At 45.1% G+C, this 26,216-nt stretch overlaps 1 protein-coding gene and 1 long non-coding RNA gene across 2 annotated transcripts; one reads left to right on the plus strand and one right to left on the minus strand.

Moving 5' to 3' along the window:
- Positions 1-1,163: 1,163 nt before the first annotated feature.
- Positions 1,164-11,346, minus strand: DHRS7B (dehydrogenase/reductase 7B). Its single transcript, XM_082064714.1, has 7 exons — positions 11,256-11,346; positions 6,080-6,255; positions 4,679-4,794; positions 3,782-3,992; positions 3,362-3,454; positions 2,283-2,435; positions 1,164-1,955 (listed from the first exon to the last, which is right to left on the minus strand). Exons 1-7 carry the CDS (start codon positions 11,273-11,275, stop codon positions 1,750-1,752), a joined length of 975 nt encoding a protein of 324 aa, XP_081920840.1. The 5' UTR covers positions 11,276-11,346; the 3' UTR covers positions 1,164-1,749.
- Positions 11,347-11,425: 79 nt separating this feature from the next.
- On the plus strand, positions 11,426-25,797 carry LOC309445713. The gene is made up of 3 exons (XR_014185321.1): positions 11,426-11,562; positions 18,129-18,235; positions 25,101-25,797. It is a non-coding gene; the product is annotated as an uncharacterized lncRNA (long non-coding RNA).
- Positions 25,798-26,216: the final 419 nt, after the last annotated feature.

Here is a 26,216-nt window from a genome sequence, read left to right on the forward strand (position 1 = left end):
CGAGCTTGTTTCCTAATTAATATTGGTCATAATCCAGGTAACATGCTTGGTGACAACCTGAACATGGAAAGCACAGAAGAAAAAAAACCCACAACTACCACTTAGAGAAACTCCCCTGGTGGAGAGGGAGAGAAGGTAAGGCCTTGGTTACCTGTCTTAACAGCAAAAAAATACATAAACCTGAAAGTTTCAACTTGTAACTTCAGCTTTAGACCTTTATGTAACAAATTTGCAACCTCAGCTTCAGTGAAGAGAGTAGAGCATGTCCTAACTGAGCAGCAGCATTGTGATCATTAAATGTGTCCTGGCATGGTCTGGGATGGATTCTCAGAGATCATTTCTAAATCTGCGGTGGTCAAGAAAAGGCTCTGTGAAGTAGACGGTCCTGTCGATTGAAGGTTTACGGTGACTAACCTGCTGTGTGGATCCACACTGTCTGCTGTAAACTAGCAGGTGATGTAAAGAGGGCTGGGATGATGTATGTTGTTCTGCAGCTACTACTGGTACAACAGCACCTTGCAGAGAGAAAAGAAAAAAAGCAAAGCCCTCCTGCTTTCCCTTCCTCCAATGTCACCTGCTGTGGGAGCTGCACTAGAGCAAAAGATTAATTTCATAGTGATGTAGTTTATTTGTCATCAGCTGTGCACCCGCAGGCAGGACATGCAGGGCAGCACACATGGAGAATGCTGGTAAATGCACACAGGGGTCCGGACCTTGGTTCCTACTCATAGGCTTTATTTCAATTCTAAGCTAAAAAAGGATTATTTTTATCCTTTCTGAACTCTGTGCAGCCACTCTTTTTTCCTAGTGGTGCTGGTATTCCTCAGTGTGATCCTAATTAGCACCTGTGATTGCTTTAACACAGATGAGAGCTCAGAGTCTGTCTCCTATACTGCCCAGCCTATGTATAGAGATTCTCCTCCGCACACCAGGAGATGGTTCCTGGCACATACAGAATCACACCTGTGCTGGCCCTGATGGGGACCTGCTGTGTTATCAGCTGCACAGGATTTACACACCACAGTGTACATTGCTGTGCTATTTTTTATCTGTTCAGTGGTTCTCCTGCATTAACTTGCACTGGGGTTAATACTGCACTGTCAGGTAGTGCAGAGTTAAGTGTCCCTGTACATCAGTAAGGCATGATTCAGACAGATAAAATAATTGCCAAAGAAAATTTATATTTTACATCAGTTACTTCTTTAAAAGTGGCACTGGACTTCAGGTCAACGTGTCACATGATATGGCATGTTAACAAACAGAGGCTCTGGAGTTTTCCACTTCAAGCAACATGTTCTAGACCAAACTGGAAGGAGTGGAGTGGGAAGGAGACACCGATGATGAGAAATCCCAGCTGAGGACTGCATTTCACAGGGGCTGTGGGGTGAGGAAAGCCAAGATCTGCTTGTGTGAAGGCAAAATGGGTTTTATTTGCAGCAGGCCAGCAAAGCTGAGCTTGCCTGGAGTCGGGTGAGGTGCTGCCTTCCAGCACATGGTCTCTCCTGCTGCAGTTCCTTCTCTGGAGCCTCAGCCCTCCCGCCTTGTCCTTTCTTCAGGTGAGGTTTAGGAGCTGATCTCCAGCACGTGGGCCCACCCCGATGGGGGGAAACCGCTTCCCACTCTCCATACACTGGTAAATTGCAGCATTTTGAGAAAGTTTTTTCCTGCAGGAGCACTTCCACTGCTGTCCCAGCCAAACTGCAGGGGGTTCAGCCTCTCCCTGCAGTTACCGCTCACAGAAGCTGAGCTCTAAGAGTCCTTTGCTTTTCTCTCCTTTTTTGCTCTAGTTGCCATTAAGTTGAAGAAGATACTGGGGAAGAGGTTTCGCAGGTAGACAGCCAGGGAGGGCGTCAGGCCGGCCACAAGTACCTCCTTCTTCTTCTGTCCCACTGCACTGAGAACCACCTGAGCGACCTCCGCGGCCGTCTGTCCCTCGGCGGTGTTCTTGTCCATAACTGCCAAAGGAAAGCCAGTAAGCACCAGCAGGTAAGCCCAAGCTTAAGTACCTTTCCTAGGAATGCTCTGTTCTAATTGTTGCTGTTCTGTTTTTTACAGCAGTTGTATATGGCACAGGCAGGTATAACTCATGGCTGGGCTAGAAATCAGTAATTGCTGTCTAGGAAGGCTAAACTTTGAGGGTTACTGTTCCTACCTTGCAATCCAAAGTTGTCTTTTGATACTTCAGGGCTAACTTGTGTCCCCACCAGAGGCCCTTTGTTGCAAGGATGCTTTGGAGTAACTCAGTGAGGTGATGTTTTAGAGGGCACAAAATCATCTCTTACCTCCATAGCGAGATCCATCTGCCGTTACAGCATTGAGAGAGAGGTTTGTCTGAATGTATCCGGGGCTTATAACTGTCACATCAATGTCATACTGCTCCACCTCTGCTCGTAGACAATCAAAGAAAGCCTGGGTAGCATGCTTAGAGGCAGCATCTGAAAATCAGGAAAAGGATTATGCATTAAGGAGGAGGAGCGGGGCTGAAGATTCACTCCTCTGACTGGGTTTTTCACTGCAATGCAGCCACTTCTCAGCAAGAATGCAACACCTGTTCTCCAAATTTTAGGTTGGTGGGGTGTGGTTTTTTGTTTTGTTGTTGTTTGTTTGTTTTTTTAGTGAGTGGCAGCAACAGCTAGTGGGGGTGAGAGGCAATTTAAGAAGGCAAAATATAACTATTCAAGTTGGAAACTGGCTAGGATCCTGAGCTTAACGTCACAGCCGTGCCAAAGCACTGCGGAGTGAGCCCGAGCTGCCTCCCGCTTGTGATAAAGGAGACGTGAAGCCCAGCTTGGGAAGCATTTGATAAGACAGGTGGGGGAATGCAGCGGCAGGACAGGAGAGCAGAGCTGACATTCGCTGCACTATGTGGACTGAGCGTTGTGGATTTGCAGAGCAGGTTCAGAGCTTGGCTGCACACAAGTCAAAACCTGATCACCTGAGCAGGTGTTGAGGTTTTATTTTGGCATTGGTTGTACTATGGCACTTCGCAACTCATCAACACAAAAATTTCCTTTTTTATATGAGAATAACCAAGCAAACAGCAAGGATAAAATGCAATAAAATTGTGGAATTAATCAGAAAGTTTATCGGGACTCTCAAGTTTTAAGATGGGAATATCGAGCTGTTTTCAAGACATTGAAAACACATTCTCCTTCCCCATCCCTTAACAACTTGAGGACACAGCTAAGATTTTGTATTTGAGGGTGTCCTCCTCAACAGCTGTCAGTGATGTGTGACCTCGGCTCTGCCTTCCCTGCATGCAGCCACCTCTACAGAGAGCTCAATGTGGAAGCAGCAGCCAAGTATTCATTCAGTCCGGTGCCCCAAATATGTCTTCCCCATCTTCTGTAGAGGTACTTACACGCTGATCTGAAAGGAATGCTTATTTTGCCTTGAATGCTGCTGATGGCCACAATGTGGCCTTGTCTCCTCTTGATCATGGAGGGGAGAAGTGCTAGCAAGAGACAGAAAAGACCCATTCAGAATAACAGTCCTGCCATTGCTGCTGTCGAGAATTGATGCTTTCAGCACATTCAGAGATCTGAAGTGAATTACAAGATCCTCAGTCAGTGCAGGGGTCGGTTAAGGGATAGTACTTAGAATCATAAAATAATTTTGGTTGGAAAAGACTTAAGATCATCAAGTCCAACCATTAAACTTTTTTCCCCTCTTGCACTGCACTGTACCAAATACAAACATTAGTTAAGCTCTGCTTAGTTGTGCTGGCCTGCAGAAGGTATTGGATAAATCCATTGTCCCCTGTCATCTGGTTCATGGGTACCTTTGGTGAGGGCTATAGGACCAAAGTAATTTGTTTCCATCACTTTCTTGTCCACATCCAGTCCTGTGTCCGCAATTGTGCCTCGGAAACTGATGCCCGCGTTGTTGATCAGTATGTCCACGTGACCCAAGTACTTCAGGATCTCTTCAGCAGCATTTAGGACAGTTTTAGTATCCGAGAGGTCAAATACCACAGTGTGAGGTTTGTGTGTCTGTGAATAAACAGAAGTTGGCAAAAGATCAATTCAGGCTGTGCTGAATGTGCTGAATTTTGATGTTCGTGATGGGATTTCCCAGCTCTGGAAGCCCAGAGGCAGGGACATCCACACTTCGTGCAATTTGAGCACAGCAATTCTATTTGGTAGGAATACAGGACAGAAGCAGGTTGTGCTCTCATCCTTCTCTGCTGCTGTAGCCTGTTCCTCAGACCAGATCCTAGGAAAGGAGCAAGCGAGACCTTCCAAACATTTGCTATTGTCTTATTAAAGAAAATATATCTGAAATAGCAAAAGCCTTCTTCAGGCTTCTTCAGGCCAGCAATAGCTTTTTTAGCCACTGTCAGCAGAACTAGACGTCAAAAATAAAAGCCAACACAAGGAAAGTCACTTTTCCAAATTCAACATATGACATACAGATGCAAAGGGGACTGGCTGCCCTGTACATTCTTTCACCTCCATTACAATGCAAGGAGTCTTTCAGCTGGCTTATTTTTGTAGGGTTTTTACAAGATATGACATGTCAACTTAAAGTGCTCCTATAGCAATATCTATCCCTAACCACAGAGTCATGTTATTCCTATTGCTGAAAAGAACAACCCACGTGCAATTCTGTAACTTCTGTAATAACACAACAGAAATCCCAGCTGCACGAGCCAACAGGCCGCTCCTCCCACACTTACGTTCTTCCGGTGATTGGTCATAGTAGAAAGCTCCTGCACCACGCCTTTGAGTTTCTCACCATCTCTGCCGCAGAGCACCAGCTTGCAGCCAGCTGCATGGAAAGCTTTTGCACATTCTTTGGAGGAAGCAAGGAAGAGAGAAAAGTAAATATTTGAATGCCAGAGACAAACAGCAGATGCACATCATACCTGTGATAAGCTAAAACTTCTTTTAGCTGGTGAGGATCTAAGGTGGATTTATTACTCCTGAGCTGATTTATAGTGAAGTCACAGCAAGATGCCATTTTCCTGTGATTATGACAGACATGACAGTGGTGAGGCAGCTGGTGTGTTCCCAGTCACCATGCTGGTTATGCCATCAACGTGCTGGTTACGCATCCTCCCCCATCAGCTGGTCAAATTTGCCTGTTCCTCTTAATTTCTGACTATCCGCCCTTCTTAAGAGGGACTAGAGTTACCCTGTGTATGTCAGTGCAGTGGGGTGTGATCTTAGGAGTTCCAGTTTTACTGAACACCTCCAGAGGTTTTGGGAGCCTTGGAGCTAACGGCTTCATCAAGGTGATCCCCTTCACCAGGAAAAGGCTGCGGAACCAATGTTGTTGTCCTCCTTTCAGTGCTACCAGCTGCTGGGCAACTGTGCGTTCTTCTACCCTTCCCTCTGTGATCCAGCGAGAAAAATGGCTTATTTGTGCAAGAGATGACAGTAACGAAGGGTGTTTAAGAACACACAGTAATTAGAGGCGGTCTAGTATATTAATAATGGAGTGGGATAGTATAAAATCTTGACAGTGTGTCAATAAGGGAGGAGACTTCGCTGTACAATGGTGGAAATTATACACCCACCAACACGGAGCTTCATCTGCCCAGCCTAACACAGCTGGAAGGTCTCTCTGAGATACTAGTTCTGTTTCTTGATATGAAATACAATTTTTGTTACCATTCCCAGCTCTTTGGTTGTGACAGGCAGAGAGGATCACTTCATGTCCTTTGGCATTCAGTCACTGAACACCCCTATCGCTAAGGACAAACTCACATGCAAAGACAGCATCAATTTAAGCTCTTTGTTCTATAAATGTACTCATCCTAATGAAAGGCCTGGATAGCAGACAGCACCTTGTCTTCTCTTCAAGAAGCTTTCAAAGCAATTATAGAAAGCAGAATTAGAGAATGTATCCACTCAGACAAATAAAAGCTTTTATTTGGAGGAAAAAGACTGTGTTTTTATTTAAAAACAAAACAAAACCCTCACTAGTGTTAACGTTGCCAAGAGTCTGAATTTAGAATGGGTGGATTTGTAGCACAGGAGAAAAGGTACCTTAGGTTGGAGGTGAGGGACGGGGAGAAGGAGTGGAAAGTATGGCAGAGTGTGTGGAAATAATGTGTCCTTTTTTCAGTACCTACCTTTTCCCAGGCCAGAGGTGGCCCCGGTGATCACGACCACGGCTTCCTGCAGGTACGTTCGCATCCGCATCCACTGCAGGAGCCGAAAAAGCCCAAAGATCCCCAAGCTGCCAAAGAGCAGCGGGATGATGACTGTACTTGTGAAATCCATGAGTTTTCCTTTCTGAACGGTCTTCCTAGAGGAAGAAGATGAAAGGAAACAGAGCACTTCATCAAGAAAATTAGCAGAGGCTTGAAAAGTAGAGAACTCATTTTTCTTAACTCTGCCTTAGACCATCAGTAAACCCAATCCCATACAGAGGTATCTTCAACAGATTTCCCCTTCCCTTCATTTAGACTTTCAAAAGTTCACATCAGCATTTAAATGCTAATCTGGACATCCCAGCAGGACACTTGCTGTTGGATCTTGTCCGCTGTCACATAACAAACTCAGGTTGGGAGATGCTGTTCCCTCATGGTTTTCCATTTTGCTCTAGATTCACTCTCTTGCACAAAGTGTATTTGGAGTGGAGGCTCCTCAGGGCTGGGATATGTCTCTGCATTCTTCTAATTGTAATAAAACCTCTTAGATTTCTCTAGAACAGCCAGTACCGCAGTATCTACGTGCCAGAGACCAGTTACTGTGTGTTATCCCAGATGAATATAAGCCAGTCTGTCTGTTGGAGACGCGGAGTGAATTTTCTCTCTGAGCACATGATTTACTTACTGCACTGAAATCTGTGCTTCCCTCCCCAGTGTCTTTCCCCACCCATCAGCACAGACAAGTTATCTGATTTAAATGAACCACGCGCCCAGTCTAATAGTCCGGCCACCTTCATGCTCTTTTATGCCAACATTAATTGTGCAGTTTGACAATATGAACCTGTCTTCTAATATACTGAAATTAAACCCGTGAACGAAACCCAAGCTAAAGGTATCTACAAGGCCTAGCTCAGCCTGGAATCAGATTCTGATACCAATGCATGGCTCTAATCTGCTTGCTAAGCCACTGCCTTCAAGACAGTAGTTTATGTTACAGCTTATTACATGGTCAAAAAGTAAGTGATACTTGTGCTGTTAAAAAAGGTCACTCATTTTCTTGCTGCATTTACCCCAAAGCTTTTATGCTTGATGTCACAGTAAAGTCAGTTACAGCCCCTTCCTGGAACCTATACAACTTTTGGGTTGCACATAAAGTCAAACCCAAATATTAGTGTGTCTTCCCTATTGTGCAGATAGAGTTTGAACTCTCACAGTTTGACTTGCAAGACAGATCTTTACCAGGAAGATACTGGAAAGGTCTGGGCACACAACTCATATAGTACTTCAAAGAAAGGGCAGCATGAGAAGCAGAAAACAAGAGGTTTTCTTGTTTTTCTAATATTTCTAATAATTCTAAGCCAGAATTCAGTGGCATTAAGTATGACTGAGCTTGCGTGGAGCTGCAGGGATGACAGAGGCTCTACATGCTGTGGAACAGAGCTAATGTGGAAAATATCAGCTCTTCCAGATTTCCATCAGAGGCTTGGACAGTATTCCTCAAATAGCTGGTCAGTGAACAGACAAGCTTGCAGAAGGAGTAGCGAACTCTATAAAATAAGTATTTCTGGAGCTACAGCTAGAACACAATACAATAACACATACGGATCACTGAGCTAGCTCTAAGTAAACTCGACAAGGTCTAAAAATAAAACCATCAAGTTAGTACACAGCTCTTCTCAAGGTATGAAGGACCTTCCCATTCCTGAGCTAATTCATGTATCTACGAAATACTTGGTCAACACCCAGGCCACAAGCTCCCCTGGACACAAGGAATATTCCCAAAGTGGGAAATCAGAAACCCAAAAGAAGGATTCAGCTCCTTGGGCTGCAGAGCAGCGTGAGCACAGCACCCAGCTGCTCGGAGCAGCGGCTTATTCCTCCACCTCTTTGTGCCGAGCGCAGACAGAATGTGTATTTTACACTGATTTACAGCGAGTTGATTTAATGTAAAGCCATGTAAAATAGTGCCCGGGAAAGAGCTGTTTAGACATGAGGCCGCTGGCCTTCTTTAGGCTGGAGGAGAAGATTCTCCTTACCGGTTCATGTTCAGCGAGTGATTTAAAGCAGCTGCCCTCTTTATTTTGCCTTTTTGTTGTTGTTGTTTTGCTCTCAGAGATCTCTTGAGATGTGGGCAGGAACAACAGGTGCTGCGCTGACACTGAGCAGCACGGCTTTCAGGGCATTTTGGAATAAAAAATCTTCACCACCCATTGAAGACCTTTCGTTACTTCCAAAGCGGGAGCTGACAGCTGGAGTGGTGCTTCCTTTATGAGCCCAGGTTGAAGCTGAGGCATTTTTAAAATCTGACCCTGATCAGCTTTGCTTTTGATGTCAGTAAAATGCAGATGACAGTGTAAAGCAGATGAAAAGGTAATTGGGAAGAGGGGCTTTTCTGACACATTTTCTAACTAAACCACAGCAGGAGATGGGAGGGAGCCCCATGTTTGATTACAGCACATTTTTATCATATTATTTGGCAAAAATATATGTTGACTTCGCAAGGACTGAACTCTCTGCCACAGGGGCTGGGGGAAAAGAGCCCCCACACCTCCCAGCTAAAAGTCAGGCAGCACCCATTGCTCATCAGTATGAACCAGTTCACAGAATCACACAATGTCAGGGACTGGAAGGGCCCTGGAAAGCTCATCCAGTGCAATCCCCCCATGGAGCAGGAACACCCAGATGAGGTTACACAGGAAGGTGTCCAGGCGGGTTGGAATGTCTGCAGAGAAGGAGACTCCACAACCTCCCTGGGCAGCCTGGGCCAGGCTCTGGCACCCTCACTGAGAAGCAGCTGCTTCTCAAATTTAAGTGGAACCTCCTGTGTTCCAGTTTGCACCCATTACCCCTTGTCCTATCACTGGTTGTCACCGAGAAGAGCCTGGCTCCATCCTCCTGACACTCACCCTTCGTGTATCTGTAAACATTAATGAGGTCACCCCTCAGTCTCCTCTTGTCCAGCTCCAGAGCCCCAGCTCCCTCAGCCTTTCCTCACACGGGAGATGCTCCACTCCCTGCAGCATCTTGGTGGCTGCGCTGGACTCTCTCCAGCAGTTCCCTGTCCTGCTGGAACTGAGGGGCCACAACTGGACACAATATTCCAGGTGTGGTCTCCCCAGGGCAGAGCAGAGGGGCAGGAGAACCTCTCTGACCTACTGACCACCCCCTTCTAACCCACCCCAGGTACCATTGGCTTCCTGGCCACAAGGGCCCAGTGCTGGCTCATGCTCATCCTGCTGTCCAACATGGGTAACGTAAGCAAATACAGGTGATTGGAAACTTTTTGAAAGGCACACCATAAAATAAATAAAATAAATAAATCTCATATATCCAGTTGAAAAAAACCCAAACCTTTCCCCTTAAAACAAAATCTGGATGTTATCCTGTAAAAGCCAGGATGATTTCTGAAGAAACAAGGATCTTAGTTAATAAGGTCAAGAGTGCACTAAAGGCAGCAAAGATCAAGTCCTAAAAGAAACTAAAATTGTGACAGTTTCCCTAAACAACACCTCCTTCAGCTTCAGCCACCGAGAATCACATTGTCCTTTACGTGACAAATGGCAGCAACTGGGAGGCTATTTTCAGAAATCAAAAGGTGTCATTTAAAAGGTGGGGGGATAAGAAGAAAGAAAAAAATATCCTTCTTTTCTAAGGAAACCCGTGTGCAGTAGCACAGCAGCTCTAAGCTCGATTAGGTACCGACTTTAGTGTGAAGAAAGCACAATATCCTACCTTTGGAAAGAACTGACTTGCCAGTGACTCTGAGCTGGTGTCTCCCTCTGGTCTTTTAACGGGACAGACCTGACTTAAATTTGGAAGTGGCAGCGATCCGAGCAAACGCGCTGTGTCCAATGTCAGCGCAGCCAAGAGCTGCTGCTAAAAACAAACCTCGGGAACACAGCCTGTGACCTTTGAAACGTGGGGGGAATTTAAACCCCCAGGTTAAAGAGAAAGGTGAATTCAAAATTATACAAAACTTGCAGTGACCCTGTGATTATTTTTAGTATTAAATGAATAATTTATAGTGTTGAATCCAGAGCATCCATCAAGTCCAACATTAGTATTTCCACACTCTAGATAGAAAAAAAAAAAGGCAACTTGTGAATCAGTTGCAATTCTCTATTATTCTAATTTGTTTTGGGGCATACTCTGGTTTTATAGTGCACACTCTAAAATAGGCAACATGCTAATGAAAAGAAAACAGACTTCTTTTTCATTTCTTTGTAGGATTCTTGAGAACTTTGAGCACAACTGAACAGAGAGATGAGGTTCTCCTCACACTGTATCAAAACGCGGTATTTACTGTGGAAATGGGCATTCCCCCCAGCAGCCCAAATTCACTAAATCCCTTATAAGTCATGTTTGACTGGGAGAAAAGGGAGCATCACTTGTATTTTATAGCAGCTAAATAGTTTTACTGACTCAACTGCTTTGGAAAGAAACTGAAATCAAACTTAGAGGCATCTAAGCCAGAAAAAGGTAATCTAGCATTGTCTGTTAAATCAGTGAATTAATATGAGCTAATGGGACATCTGCTGACAATTTCTCTGATGCACAAGATGCCCATAAGTTAAACTTAAAAAAACCCTCAAAATCCAATGAGAAAAAACATTGGTTACATTGATTCAAACAACTGAGCTGCTGAAATGCCACTGTGCACTTTCATCATCAGGTTTCATTCCAAACTTTATGCGCATAAAATAACGTAAACAATACCCCAAAACCAGACTGGACTGGAGAAATCATCTCCTCACTTCCCGACGCTTTTATTCAGCTACAGGCTCCATTTCCAACCCTCCCACTTGAAAAGTCTCGATTGGTGTTTGGGACGCAAAGGTGAATCCAAGTGGCACAATTAGAAAATGAACACATTTGCTGTGCCAGAGGAAGCACTTTGCAGACATTGACCAAATAAAGAATCACTTAAAACACAGTGAGAAAACGAAAGTTGACTTCATGTCTCTCCCCGCCTTGATTTATAGATAAACACGTATTTAAGAGCCCAGAGCCCAGGGGCGCTTTGCCCCTCCCGCATCTCGCACACTCCGGCCCTCAGGGGCCGCAGCCCCGGGTTCCCCAGGGAGATGGGCGGCGGGTGGGCTGACCCGCAGGGCCACAGGGGGACCGGGGAAGGGGAGAGGCCGCCGGGTCCTACCTGCCTGCCGCCGTCACCATGGCCACCGCCGGAAGTGCGGCGTGCGCATGCGCCTGAGGCACTGCCAGAACAGGGGCGGGCTTTGCGCAGGGCTTCCAATAGCAGGCGGCCCCTCCTCGATCTAAACCGGAAGTGGCGCAGCCGGCGGGCGGTTGCGTTCCCGCCGGTCCGTCCGCAGGTGCTGCCCGTGCGGGGAGCGGCGGCCCCGGGGCTGCGGTTCCGCCGGGAATCTGCGGCCTGGCCCACCCTGAGCAGCGCCGAGCCCGAGGGTTGTCACCCCGAACCGGGACTCCAGCCCTTCGAACGGGTACCGCTTCTCGTGGCTCCGTCCCGGGCCGCCCGAGGGGCCGGGGGGAGGGAGGGCCGGCCGTGGGGGGCGGGATTTGGGGTGGGCGCACACAGACACCTCCAGCCCAGGCTCATTTTCCCCATCAGAGCCAAGACACAGAAACGTGGCTGTTCCGAGGCGGTTGTGCTGGGCAGGGTGTATCTGTGGCCTGTTGTACGGGAACCTGCCGTAATTCCCAGTTAACGTTTGGACTGGATGATCTTAAAGGGCTTTCCAACCAAAATGGTTCTATTCTATGAATGACCAACTTGTTCTCCAGACAGGGTCTCCCGCTCGCAAAGGTCGCTCATGTGTGTGGACGTTGTTGGTTACACTGACCTAAATTCAGTTGTTTTCTTTGACATCTCCGCGTAAAGTTGAAGTTGGAGAAGCCGTGCGTGTCGGGACTGTGGGGAACGATGGGTGAATTCCTGTAAAAGGAGAAAAAGAGGCATTTCCACAGGGTCCCTTTTGAAGCCGTGATCAGGGAAAATCTGATTTCTCAGGTTTTAATTGAGCTGTTTGCCGTGGTTTGAAAACATTTTGGTTTGTCTGTGATAAAACGGGGCCTGAATGTGCTACAGGTTCCATAGCTTTAAGTCTCCTGTTTGAGGTAATGTCTCTGATAAGGGTAATAGAGCATTTCCAAGGCCCCATCGATCCCAGAAGCCCAAAGTCCAAATGGACTTAGTGGCTGAAGGAGCTTTTGCCCTGAAGAAGGAAAGGGCGTGTGGCTTCATCCCAGCACCGGGAGCTTTTCCACCTGTTTGTTTTGATGTGCGTGAGCAGAAAATACATTTACAGAGGGAGTCGGAAATACTCTCGTGTTATCCAGACACAAAGGTGGTTAATCCCAGATGTCTTTTCCCTGTGAACAGCAGCAAGATCTCGCATGGATATTTAAAAGATAGTTTTATCACAAGTTTTTCTGATAACAGTGTTCTGCCTCTCTCCTCTAATAGGAAAAACACTGAAATGAATTCACAGCTTCAGTGTTTGTCATCAGTAAGCGATCAATAGTTAAGGAAGAAGGAGAAACTAATTCAAATTCTTCCTAAAAAGAATCACATTCTGAAAGGTCTCACGGTAATGCCCTTTTTTTGGCTGCAGAACCAATGTGAAATGAAAGAATCAATAATTTTATTTACAGAAATGAAACTGAAAAATAAAACCCAGATCAGGTAGTTTATGTCATGGTGACCTTACTGGAAGCCAGTTCAGTCTTCTGAAAATCAGAGCTGGAAAAAGCCAGTTCAGACCATTTTTCCCACCGAAGCAGGGCAGGGTGAGCTGTAGCCTGGTGCGTTCTCTTTCTTACAGGGCAACGGTTGCCCACGAGCTCTGTCCAAGCTCCTGTGGTTATTTACCTGCTATCTGCCAGCCTGTTTATTTTAACAGGGAATAGTCTGTCACCAGACTGGCAAAGTCGATTGAAACCACGTGCCCTGCAGAGACAGTGTGAGCAGCGAATCATAGAGCAAAGGGTTAGGCTGGAGTTGCAATTAGAGGAGGAAATTAATCGAACTGAGGCTTGTCTTTGTTGCTTTGATCGGGAATCTATTTTCTTAGGTTAACCCAGTGTAATTAGCAACAAATTCAGCGTCAGTTTAAACCTGCTGATTCACACATTGCACATTGGAGGGCAGTTGGGTGGCTGAGTTATGACAACGTGCCTTTGTTCACAGGAACATTGCAGGGGAGTCTGTCTTAAATCGAGGACTTTTGTTTTGGAGACAATACTGGTAAATGTTGATCCAGTCTTCTAAAACTCCGCCTGTTGTTTTTATTAGCGCTCAGCCTCATTCATTCTCACTGTGTCAAGCCAGAACTGCAAAGGGCTGGAATTCTTTTAGCATTTTAACACTTCCTTGACAAACATCCTGCTGTACTATCGCCGAAGTGTAAGAGCTCTTCTTTGAGGGGACAAAAAACATCTCCAGACTCAAGGAACTATTTGCACTTGTGTTTGGTGACATCTGCTTTAGTGCAAGCATCACTGAATGCACATCTACAGCCTTTTAACCCTGTTCTCTAGGGCAACAATTTTGTGCTCTAGTTCTTCCAGGCTCTTACTTGTCACCTTTTTTTTCAAGGAGTATAAGATGGAGCTTCTGTCTTAGGAAAAGCTTTGGTTGCTTACCCTGAGAGCAACGATCTGTGCAGAAATCTCCACAGAGTAACAAAAACCTTCCCCTGGGAAAAACATCCTTGAACTAGTTCGAACTGAAAGCTCCCAATTTCACTGTGCCTTTGGCTGGAAAATGTAAATGTTCAAAGGGCTGGGGCATGATTAAAGATTTTCTTGTCTCAGCCTCTGATATAAAAGTGCAGACTCTCCTCCTCCCCTCCCTGCTCTCATAGCTTGGGTTTATAGGGGTGAATGAAAACAGACTAGGGAGTTAGGGGAAGAAACAGAGACCTAAGGTAGAAAATAGAGGAAAAAAGGGCTTCTTGAGGCTTTTTCCGTTCTTTGCCCCTGCAGCTCTGTGCGGATCCGTCGTCTGTGTCCCTTCCAGGCAGTGGAACCAAGAAGATGGTCTTGATTTTTGCAGCATTTCTAGTTCTGGTTGGAACTGGGCTCTGATGGGTATCAAACTCCTTTCAGAGAACTTGTGCTGGACGCCTGGTCACTCGTCTCTCAGCTCTTTGGGAGAATTTTGCTGTAGGTTCAGGTCACAGGCTTTTGCATCACCCAAGTATTTTTTTATTGTTTGAGATAGATTCTGTAAGGTTTGGTTCCTGTTGTTTATAATTAGTTTTCTCCAGCCTCTGCACTGCAGCATTTCCAAGCTCGGTATGAAAACAGTGTAGACGTAGTGAGACTGCATTTCTGATCTATGATTGTGCTGCAAATCCCCGATCTTCGCAGCTAACGCAAAAGCCGGGGAAAAGGGAGCAATATCCTCTCCCTTCCTTCAAATAAAAATCCTCAAAACATCCACCACACAACCATTTAACGAGCTGAACGCCTCCAGGGGACACAGCGATGTTCTGTCACACACGGAAATAGAGATGTGGCGAAGCTGAGGTACCATTTCCACTGCTTTAATTGTTGAGCGGACAGTTCAGGCCCAGTGTATAGAAATATCTCCTAACTGCAGCTTTGCTGATCTCAGGATATCCAGCCCTGTCTCTCCCTGCTTCCTTCTCTCTTTGTTTCACAGTGGTAAAAGCAGGTAAGGTCTGAGTGCTGGGCCCCCGAGAGCTATAGGGCAGCAGGCACCTATGCAGGGAAGTGTATAGCTGACCCCTCTCCTGCTTTTTGGTGGGTTAGGAAAGAGTTAAATGACACCAGAGGGAGAGGCTGTGCTATTGTTCAGGCATCCCTGGGTCCAGGGTGGCCGATCTCTATTCCCGGATCTGCCTCTGGCTTCCTGCATGGCCTTGGACCAGTCACTTACCTTTTCTTTTCCTTAGCTCCCAAATTATAACATGGAAATCATTCTCTTCCTGTGGCGCCTCGTTCCCTGTGGGTTTCGGGGTGGCTGAGAGTCTGTGGGAGATGATGGGAGGAGGAGAACACATTTCCACTGGAGAAATATTTACACAGAGGGTAGCAATTTTGGGACGTGTTCTTGTTCACTCAGATATAGCGCGGGCTGTGCATATGGTGATATTTGGGGTTTTTTTTTTAGTAGGCAAACCTGTGATGAAAGTCAAATTCCATTTGTTGTGGATGCAGCTGCTGAGTGACGCCAGCTGCAGTGATCCTTTTCTTCACTAGATGGTGCTTTGCATCAAAGATTCAAATAACTGCAGTTCTTTTCTGCACAGAATTTCCTAATTTTTCTTCCCCAGTCTCCATTTCTTCCCCTCTTCTTTCTGTGCTTTTAACACTACGAGGAACACTTAATGATGCTGGATATTGAGCAAGGCTGAGCTGGTGGTAATACAGGCTCCGAGCCACCCGAACCCACCAGCCAGTTTGTCTGCTGGGATTTGGTTTTTGAAGCGTGTATCGGTGCTGCTGGGCTGTGGCAGAGAATTGAATTCTTTCCGTGTTTTCTATTCCCATAAGGAAAAGGCTTCAAAGAGTGGGTCCCCTCCCCCTCTCCACTGGTGAAGGGCATTTAGCTGGGGAAAAAAAAAATCCAGCTCTGACAGGCATTTATTGAACAAACCACCGCCTTTCCCTACCTTAGCAGAAGATTGGTTGTTTTTTTTAAAAAAGGGAATTACTGCGATTATATCCATCTTTGTATTCAGGAGATGGTTCCCTAGCCAAGGTCATTGCTGCTGCATGCTGGTATCCCGCAGCGAGCCACCTCCTCTTCCTCAAACGAGCACTGATTTCGGTGAGGCTTCCCCACGCAGAGAACGGAAACAGGCTTGAGTCTGCCAGTGCGAGGTCCCGCGTCGCCGCCGGGTAGAGGAAGCCGCAAGAACAGCCTTCCCTTTAGAAAAGCAGCAAAGGAGATGAACCAAATTGTAATCAAACATTTCCTGTGCAGACATGCTTGGGGATCGGCTACGAGCTCCTATAGCATGAGGCACAGTGGGGCGTGCGGTGATGTGGCGTCACCATCTGTGACAGTGTGTGCAGGGCAGCTCGGGCTGCCCGTCCAGCACCCCAACAGAGCACACGTAGATGATAACCCACCCCAGCACCCCAAGAGAGCACACGCGGACCATAACCCACGCCAGCACCCCAAGAGAGAACACGCGGACCATAACCCACGCCAGCACCCCAATGCAGCACACGCAGACCATAACCCACCCCAGCACCCCAATGGAGCACACGCAGACCATAACCATCCTGTGCTGGAGCCCTGACAAGTCATCCCCAAGGCTCTCGCGCCTCTGGCACTTGCCTGCAGCCATGACGTTTGGTCACGTTCATGCACTTGCAGGGTTACTTGCCGCGCACCGTGCCCGTGCCATCGCGTGCTGCAAACGTGCATCCAGACACTCCCGTCGTCGAGGAGGCTGTGAGGTTACATCGCTTACAGCTCCCTCCCCGCTGAATTTTATGAACATTAATGGGGCTGGATTGCTGCTATGACGCCAGTCAGCCATGCACAGATTTATAGTCTGAGGTCAGGGGAGATGATGCTTCTGCCTCTGGCACCGCAGCAACGACAGCGATTTCATGCGTGTGCTGACAAGCCCCCAAGGCCGGTGCCACCGCAGCCCTGTCCTCACGTGCTGGATGTTGCGCTGATGGCAGTGACGTCCCCACAGCAGGGACACGAGCTGCGCTAAACTGCAGTGTGACACAAAACTCCTCTCGGGACTGGGAGCTGACAGCGATTTCTTTGTCGTTCCCCCTGTTGTCATCTTCCCACACTGCACATACATTTGTTCATCGTTAGGAAGATATTGCTGATGATTAAACCCTGGGTCTGCATCACAGAGAAAGCGTTGGAAGGAGCAGCCCAGAGCTGCAGGGTTCAAACTCGGAAGAAGAGTGAGAAGTGGGGACAGTGCATTTCCAACATCTATTCAATCTGGAGAGCAAACCGCTCTCCCAGTCCCTCCCGGCTGAGAGGAAATTGCATCACTGGCATGTGCAGATATTTTTTTCTGAAATCTGCTTGGTTTATTGTTTTCTCCCAATGGGATTTGCCAGCGCGTCCCAAATTATGTGGTTCTGAAATTTTAAAGTAACATACCTGTGTGGGGGAGAGAAGGAGTGGTTTTCACTTTGCAGTCTGGCTCTTCCCTCCTTCCTTTTCCCCACATCCCCACGTGTTATGGAGCTGCTCGTAGAATAGTTTGGGAATGAAATGTCACCGTTTGAAACTGGTGAGTCACACTTTGTGAGGGAGGGGGGCAGAATATGAAATGTTGCGGTGTGGCAGAGCATCTCCTGGTGAGAACAGATTCCCTGATGATGAAGTTGAGGGGCTTTGAATAAAGGCTGCTGGGTGTGCCCATGCCGTTTGCTGCAGGAGGAGCTCAAAACCCTCAGCAAACTTTAATTTTCTTCCCTAATATGCCCAGTGCAGCTGGATCCCAGAGCCTCTTCCAACAGAACCAGGTTGTATCTGTCTGACAACACACCTACAGTGACTCTCTAATTAAGTCTCCCCACAGTGCTGTGAGGTATGTAATTACAGCGAGACCTGACTTCAGCAACCACTCAAGGGACCAGCGAAAAAAAACCTCTTTACCAGAGCAGAGAGGAACAGAATTTTCCTGAATACATTTTTGGTGATATTTTAGGAGAGGTTTATTAAACAAAAAGGGTTGATTGTTCTAGTTTCTTCTCAGTATATCCCAATATTAGGATGATGCCTTTAATACACTGGGTGTTAACGTAATCAGGGTTTCTTTTCTTTCTAAAAGGATACTAGGGATCTTTTGTCTCGTAACAGAGATTGTTATTAAAAAGTCTCAATTAGTGCAAATGGTGGCGATGGTCTTGCGAAATGAACTATTGTTTATCAGAGGCTGAGCAGTTGTCCTTCCCTGCCCAGCCCCTGTCCAGTGGTAAACATTTTTAATGAAAGGGCAACATTATTCAGGATTCCTGCTCTAAGGTATTATAACCACCCCCCTCTTTTCTCTTTTGTGTATTGTTGCCCTTTTTTTCCTGAACTCAGGCTGTTTCTGTGATTTGTTTTATGCTGTGGGTCTGCAAAGAGTGGAACCAGCAATGCTACAGGAGCTGTAAGTTGTGGCAGCGACGCAGAGTGAGCCAAGGAACCAGGTAAGAAAAGGGCCCCCCCATAGGTACCTGCTACACCATCAAGTTTGAAACTTCAAATATTCCAAACCAGTAACCCTAAGAGACATGAATGCCAGTGGATTGTCAGTTCTGAAGTATAATGACAGTACTTTAGTGCTTGATATTTTCTCCTTAGTCTCTGTTTCTTGTAGGATAGCTGTCTGCCTGGCATGTTTACCTGCCCAGATCCCTGATGGGGATTCCCTTTAGCTTACAGTGCCCTGCAGATAACTCCCAAGATAATGCTGTACAAATACATCCTACTGAAAAGTAGCTTATCTCCTAGAATGAGGTTAGTGTCATTTCACACTGAGCAACAAAAGATTAATTTACGGAGTCTACAACTCACTGAAGTACTGAATTCAGTGAGCGTTTGAAGTTTCAAAGATAGGTGATGATTTCTTTAAAACTTAGATTTTTTCCCAAATTAAAGGTTTGTGCCTCATCACCTCCAGTGGGATTTCCCAGGGTGCCTGAGACCACACATCCTCAGCCTCTTAAGCCTTGACAAAACTGATACATAATGTGTGGAAGTCTTCCTAACTTGAACAAACATTTCAGTTCATTCTGAAAGGCCCAAGATTACTACTGATTTGGTTTTTGGGGGAAAAAAAAGGACAACCGAAATGACGTGTGAAATTCATTAGCGAAGCATTGTCAGAACACAGTAGAAGAACAGACAAAAAAACGGTCCAGATTCTGTGGTATTTCCTAAAGGGCTCCCTCTGACACATGGCTATTCCCTGCCAATCCTTTTGTATTGTTTTTGATAATGAATAGAAGCTGAACAGATGATTGTTGCATTGTCCACTAAGTGATTCATTTACATTAAATAATGCTCCAAAAGTAGGCTTCGGGTTGACTTTTTTAGTCACTTCAGTTTTTTATTTGTACAGTTTAATTACCATCTTTTAACTCTCCACTGTACGTAATTATTTCCTGATTGGTTCAGCTAAATTAACATGGGGGGTGACTCCAAGTCAGTGGTCCAACAAGCCCTGACATAAGCAGCATCATCTCTGCATTTTTGGAGATGCTGAATTTTGAATGGCCTGTAGAAAACTGCTCCCGGTTTGGGGAGGTGCTGAGGTTCTTACGGATCTGCAGACCCCTGGTGGCCTTGGTCCCTATCTCTGAAAGTTGTCCATGAAGCACAAACTTTGCTGCATAAACCATCACAGTTCCATTGATTTCCTCCTTAATCTCTCAACGCCTGCTGCATGTCTGCACTAAGGTTTCTTTATTAACCCTGGGCTTCCATGACAATTTCAGGCTTTTCTTGAGAGGTCAAAAGCTTTGTGTTTTGGTTTGGTTTGGTTTTCTGTTTTGTTTTGCAGGGTGAGACAGATGTTTTGTGCTTGAGGGCATATTGGCTACTGCAGTTAGAAGAACTGCAGTGTAAGAAGCTATTTATTCCCAAATCCACCTCCAGAACTGCAGGTCCACTAATTTGGATATGCTAAGGGATGGGGGAGAGTGACACATACTGAAGGGCTTTTAGATGGTTGAAGAATCTAAGGAAATCGAGGCTCTAGGCCTTTGCATCTCCCGGTGTCTGAGAGTTGCATGACTCTGCATTTGTTGAATAGCTGTAGTCACATCTCAAAAGCCCCGATTTTCTAGTTATTCTCTGTTCCCCATTTGATGGACCACAGAGAAGTTCAGTGTGGATTTTAGGTTCTGCCTGTGTGAAACAGTGGAGTCTGGGGCAACGGAGGAAAATAGTGATGCAGAGAGGGGAAGGGAACAGTCCCAATAGCGTTGAGTTGTTCCTGGAATATAGCCTAGGTTTAAATCTCCCAGGGCAGAGCAAAGCAGCCTTTGCAGTCTTTTCTGACATATTCTCCATCCAGTTAGGAGAAATGAAATCACCAGTCCTGTGCCCTGACAGAAAAGAAAGGGGTTTGTTTTGAAGAGTTTATATGCCTGTACCTGCCAAGATGAGCCAAGAAAGAGCTTAAGTCTTTGCCACCAGTTTTTTATCAGCTTGTAAGGCAAATGAACAGCGAGGACAAGTACGCCCCAGTAGCACTGTAGCCGTCCAGCTGTGAAAGACGTCACACTACAACTCTTTGCCATTCTGTACCTCTCTGGCTACAGAACCTGGGCAGAAGCTGGTGGAGGTTTCGGCTTCTGTGTGTGTTACGTTTCTGTTATCCTATTTCAGAAACTGCCTGCTCTGTGATTAATGCAAACTACCCACTGAGCTTTACCCTTCTTTTGGGTTCTATGGCATCGTCACAAACCCAGATGAAACTCGGCAGACACACAGATAAAACAAGCCCTTCCTCTGCATCAAACCACAAAGTGTTGCCAGGGTTTCCCCCGCTGCCTTCCACTTTAACCCTCCAGCGTTGCTCTCCTTGTATTCTCGCTCTCCCAGGAGCCCACATCGCTCTGTGTTTAGTGGCAGGCGATGAAATCAAACTGTGCATTAGCAGCTCCATAATAGCTTTGCTCAGTGGAACCCGGCTTCCTTCATTAACCCAGAAAATGAGAGTTGTTTTTGTACATTTGAGAAGCTAATTATTTAAGTGCTGGGAATTAGGGCTCATCAGGTACTGGAGACTGATTTTGGTTTTGCTCCTCAGGGGATGGAAGATGGAAGGAAGCTGGTTTTGCACAGGTGTGCGGTGTGGTAATTCACCAGCACTTGGAGCAGGGAATAACAGTTGGCAGATCCTTGTCTACCTTAAGCATTAAAGCCCCTCTCTTTCTATATCCCTTTTCTTCCAGACATCATCAGATGATTCTTCCCATTCAAATAGATTTTTGAAATCACCACTGATCAAATAACTCTACAGATTTACTTTTTTTCTATCGTAAAAAGATATACCCCACTTGTGGTTGACCTAGCCTGAATACTTTGCAATAAAACAATAATGCTTCACCTCAGCTCGGTTTTTAGAGAGGGAAATGAGCTCACATCAGTTGTCCTATAATGAGTTATCCTTCAGCTCTACCTTTGATGACCATACTCAAAGAGGGGTTTAGATAAATAGCTGCTACATAACCCAAAATGGGACCTTCCAGTGGCCTGGGAAACAGAAGATGAATTGGGTGAAAACCCCCCTCATCTGTGGGAAACCACAGCTAAGGACAGACCTATTATTCTAAACAAAGTTTTTACAACAGAATGACTTCTAACAGTAGATGGGTGCTTTGACATTCTTCCCAGAAAATGACAGAGAATCTGTTGGTGCTATTGCCAATAACTATATGCTAAAGAATGGGGATTTGGTTCTGGTAGCATCACTGGACAGATCCACTCTTCATTACAAGCAGCTTGCCAAGAACAAATGTTTCATTTTTATTGAGATAGCCAGTGTCCTGTGTTGTCTTTAGAGACTAAGGGAGGCAACTTTTCTGTGTGTTCAGTTGAAGCCAGATGTTAAAGTATTGTCTGGATGTAATTGACTTGACAAATGGCAGGAGTGACATTTTAGCTCCATTTAAGTCAGTGGCAAAATTCCTGTTGAGTTCAGCTGGGGCCAAGATTTCATCCTATGACTGCTGAAGGGAAATCTCACAAATGATCTTCAGAAAAATAAGCGCAGGCAATTCTGTTTTTCTAGGTCTCTCTTCAGCTTCTAGGCCATGAATCCTTGGAATTCTGTGCACTGCTTTGGAGAGGTCTGTGAAAGGTCACAATTAAGCTTATTGATTTAAATTAGCTATACGGGAGGCCATGGTTCAAGGGAAAACTTCAGGAGTTGATTACAAAGTTCTGAGTCAGGTCGATCCATTGAAATCCACCTGTCTTTGTACTCCTTGGACTAACAGGCATCCTTCTGGCAGGAGCGGTGCAGCTGAACTAACCCTTGGTCATGGAATATTGTGGATTCAAGCAGCCACTCTGTCCCCTGTACTAGGACTGAGCCACGTGGAAACCTCTGATCTGGCACCTACCGGCTGCTTTTACCAGTGGATTCGGCTCAAAACAAACACTTTGACTTAGAAAAGCTGCTGTAGCTGGGACTATACAACCAATTCAGTTTTGTAGCAATGTCAGTGCTTTGTCCCTGAGATAAATGAGGAGGGACACAGTGTTCTCCCTACAGACTGCGAGGTGTCTGAAGTATCTCAGATGAACTTTATTTGGAACTAAAGGCAATCAGCTTCTGGCAGAATTATGCAACAGATCCTACCTATGATATCTCCAGAGGTTTAAGCCCTGTGGGCAGACACAACCTGATGTGCTTTAAAGGCTTTGGATTAAGTAACAGTAGTACTGCTTGAATGGTGGTGCTTAGAGGGAAAAGGGCTTGAGCTAGCAAAAAAAAAAAAAACCTAATGATTTAAAAATAGAGTATTTTAGAATGTTAAAAGTGTTCTGCTTAAGGTTTCAAAAAGTTTTCCATGTGGACTTTGGTAAGCAGAGCTGTTCTGTAAGTTCTTTTCTGGTAGATTGTAGGGCAGTTTGGGTTTTTTAGAAAAAATGCAGGAGAGGTACTGAGGAATCTTCATGTATTATGTATTGGTTATGAGCACGGAGGGTCCTTGTGCTTGCAGGAGCAAATAGACTCCTTGTGATGAGAACAAGATGCTGTAACTGGATCTAGAATTTTAGCCATATGCACAAAGGATAACTTCTCTGTGTTGCTTACAACAAGATGGAATGGGATTCCTATCTGGAGCTCTGGGTCCAGAGGAAACCAAAGAGCGGTGAGTGCTGAAGTCCAGTATCTGCCACAGAACACCCAGGCTGTGCTTCTCTCCTGTTTTCATGAAGGAGCGCCTGCTCAGCAGTCCGCTTTGATTGCTCTGCCAGAAGCGGGATGACACAGAGTACTACTTCATGGCAACAGATTCCTGAGTTCCATTTTCAATTCTACCAAGCACGTGCAGAATTAAGAACTTTCCAAGTTATTCAGTCCATGAGTTTCAAGCCAGCAAGCAATGCAAACTCCTGAATAGCCCCCTTCAAATCCATTTTTGGAGCCAGGGTATTCAGCCTTTTGTAGGTTCAAACTTAAGACAGCTTCACTTGTAATCCAAGTTTTTCTGAGAAGTCCTAACTAAATTCTTGATCTTGCTCATACAACTGATCTAAAGGAAAGGTTCATGTTTACCTGATAACTAAATTGGACATTTTAACACATGTTGTGTGGAAAAGCATGCCCAAATGATAAAGTAACAATTGATTCATGGCTATCCAGCCGAGTCTGGAAGTGCCACCTTGGGATGACGTGGCTCAAAGATAAAGTTACTTTGCTTTTCCATGCAAAGAACTCTGCTGCTTCTTCCCAGCTGAGCTATCATGGAATGCAGATGACTCTCTAGAGGAAGAGTTTGCTGCACATTTGCAGTATGTTTTAGCTACGATCAACATTTATATTCCATTGTCATTTGGGGGTAAGCACGAATTAGCATAATCATCAATGCTTTAAAATTAAAAATTCCTCTAAGAGACACAGGAGGGATTGAAACAGTTTCCTGCCCCCAGAGGCAAGCCGTTTCCCAAGCTATCTGCTCCACCAGAAGGTTTTATTCTAGAAACATTCCCAAGCTATGCCCAAGAGTAAATTAAACCACAGCAAACTTGGAAACTCTCGCGTGCATGTGTGTGGCAAACAGGCCCTGATTTGACAGTTACTACCTGACAAAATGTTGTCACTATTTTCCACTCCTGTTTTGTTTTGGCTGCTGCTCTGTGCTGCTGTGTCACCTTTACTGTGGGGGCTGGAACAATCAAGAAGTTGTTTGTAGAGTCTGAAGTTTTTATACTTCACAGGAAAGGTTCTGGTGCCTTCCTGAGACAGAAAGTGAAGGGTTTAATGACACTGCCCTCTTCTAGAACTTGCTTCAATCTCCTCAACTCAGGAGCTGGCCTCAAAACAATCTCAAGAACGATTCTTTTCTACACTATTTGAGAGTGGACTTTTACTCTGGTCCCAAAATGATTCATTGACAAGAACCTAAGATGGGATTTCTGGCTTAAAGAGACCCCTCTTTATGGAGAATAAGATGCCAATAAAACCTGAGGGGGAACTTTAAGTTTGAAAGGTGATGTCCATAACTTGGAAATGCCCCCTAGGAGTTGATCTCTACATTTCTGCATTCTTGCCTTTGGGAGGGGCCTCAGGCCCCATGGACAGCAGGATGGGTGTCCTGCATGTGGGTTCCCTGTGTCTCAAAGAATGATTCTCCCATCCTCAGCAGGCCATGAAACCTCAGCGAGCAGCAAGAGTTAAATGTTGTAATTGTTCTTGAACTGGCCAGAGAGAAAAAATAGTATTTTTCTAAAGGAAATCTTTCTTTGAGAGGGAAACACTAACAAATGCAGGTGTTTCTTAAAGCAGTTGTGTTTATAAACTCACAATTCTTGTTATTTCTGCGTAAGACAGACACCACCACACCCTACACTGAGTAAACATGGGAACTGCAAGAAAGAGTGGCACAGAAATCGCCGTCAGAATTTCAGAATCTACAGGGCATTGAGCATATGTATTGTCTTTTGGGTATCCTCTTTTTTTCAGAGAGATAGACTTAAATTTCATTAGCAGAAATTATCTTTTTTCTTTTATCTCCTGTTTTGATGTGGTAGCCATGGAGAAAATCCCAAGATTAGTAACAGTAGGTTGTTGCAGAATAAGAATAACTCTCTACTTAGATTTAGACGTTAGTAACATCAAGGGTTTTGTTTAACTGGAAATACTCAGATCGCATAGAATAAATAGTGGATGCTGTCAGGACATTCATCACCCATCCCATTGAGTCCTGTCCACCTTGAACTAAATGCTGGACGACAGACACAGAGAGAGAGATGCAGAGATACTATCACATTGTCACATTCTACCAGTCAATGTGCTTTTACAACATATATCTTGTTTCCAAATGACCACAGGTAACATCCTGGTTTGATTCGTGGTGATGGAAACCAGACATGGATGACCAGCTCATGTAAAGGTAACAAAGATTTTCAGAGACCAGGGTCTACTTGAAGATCGGCTTTTGAATTAAAACTAATTAGGGGTTTCCTTTGATGGCCCTTTTGTGTCTGGATGAGAAAGATACAAGAGAACTCATTTTTATTACTTCTTAATTTTAGTGGATGATGTCAGAACATCATCATGACTTCTGCATATTTCTTTTGAGAAGATAAAAGAATTGTTTGATTAGTAAATGTAGAAGATCTATAGTTTCCTGCTGGTTTTTCACTGCTAAAGATCTGGTAGATATTAAGATCAAGGTTATTAAAACCAGTTTATGACATTTTCTTAGGTGAGACACTCTTTTGAATGTCTGCTGTTGAAACATGAATGCATCTGGTATTAAAATCAGTGATATTAAAAAGTATGGCTGATCATGGCATGTAAGACGTTTCTTTGGTATCGTCTTTGTGATAATATGAGTGTGAAACGTTTAGAGTACAGTTCTGTTACAACTGAAATCAACAAGGAAAATTAACATGGACTTACTAGAAGCAGAGAAGGATCATCACCAAACCCATGACATGTTTTTTAACACTGGGAGAGCCTTCTCGATCAAAAAAAGATTTCACTTTAGCACCTAATAACCCCCACCAATACAAGCAAAGGGTTCTAATAAGGGGCTAAAAGGAATAGTTGGAATTGTCTTTGATTTCTGCAAGTTGCAGCAGTTGGCCAGGGAACTGGACAGAGCTTTCTGAAAGTCTGGGAGGTAACAAATGTTATCATTTCTGAGAAAGAATGTAAATAGTATGTATTGAAAAAATTGACTGATAAAATAATGCAAGGGTTTTTAACCACTGCTTTGCTTGTGGCACAGTCCTTCCAGGGCTTGTGTAAGAACCTGGTCTTGCAAAGCTCCTGCCACTTTTCACAAATCATGGCAAAACTCCCATACTTCTGCCTCACTCCACCATGTGTAACCCTATAGCATGAGTGGTACGAGCCAAGAACTACGTATGGATTCCAAAATTTTTTTCACCGTCTTCTCATTTCCTTGTATAGTCATTTATAGGACAAAACTGCAATAA

Source organism: Streptopelia decaocto (genome assembly GCF_964273445.1).
Source record: "Streptopelia decaocto genome assembly, chromosome: 13".
NCBI lineage: Eukaryota > Metazoa > Chordata > Aves > Columbiformes > Columbidae > Streptopelia > Streptopelia decaocto.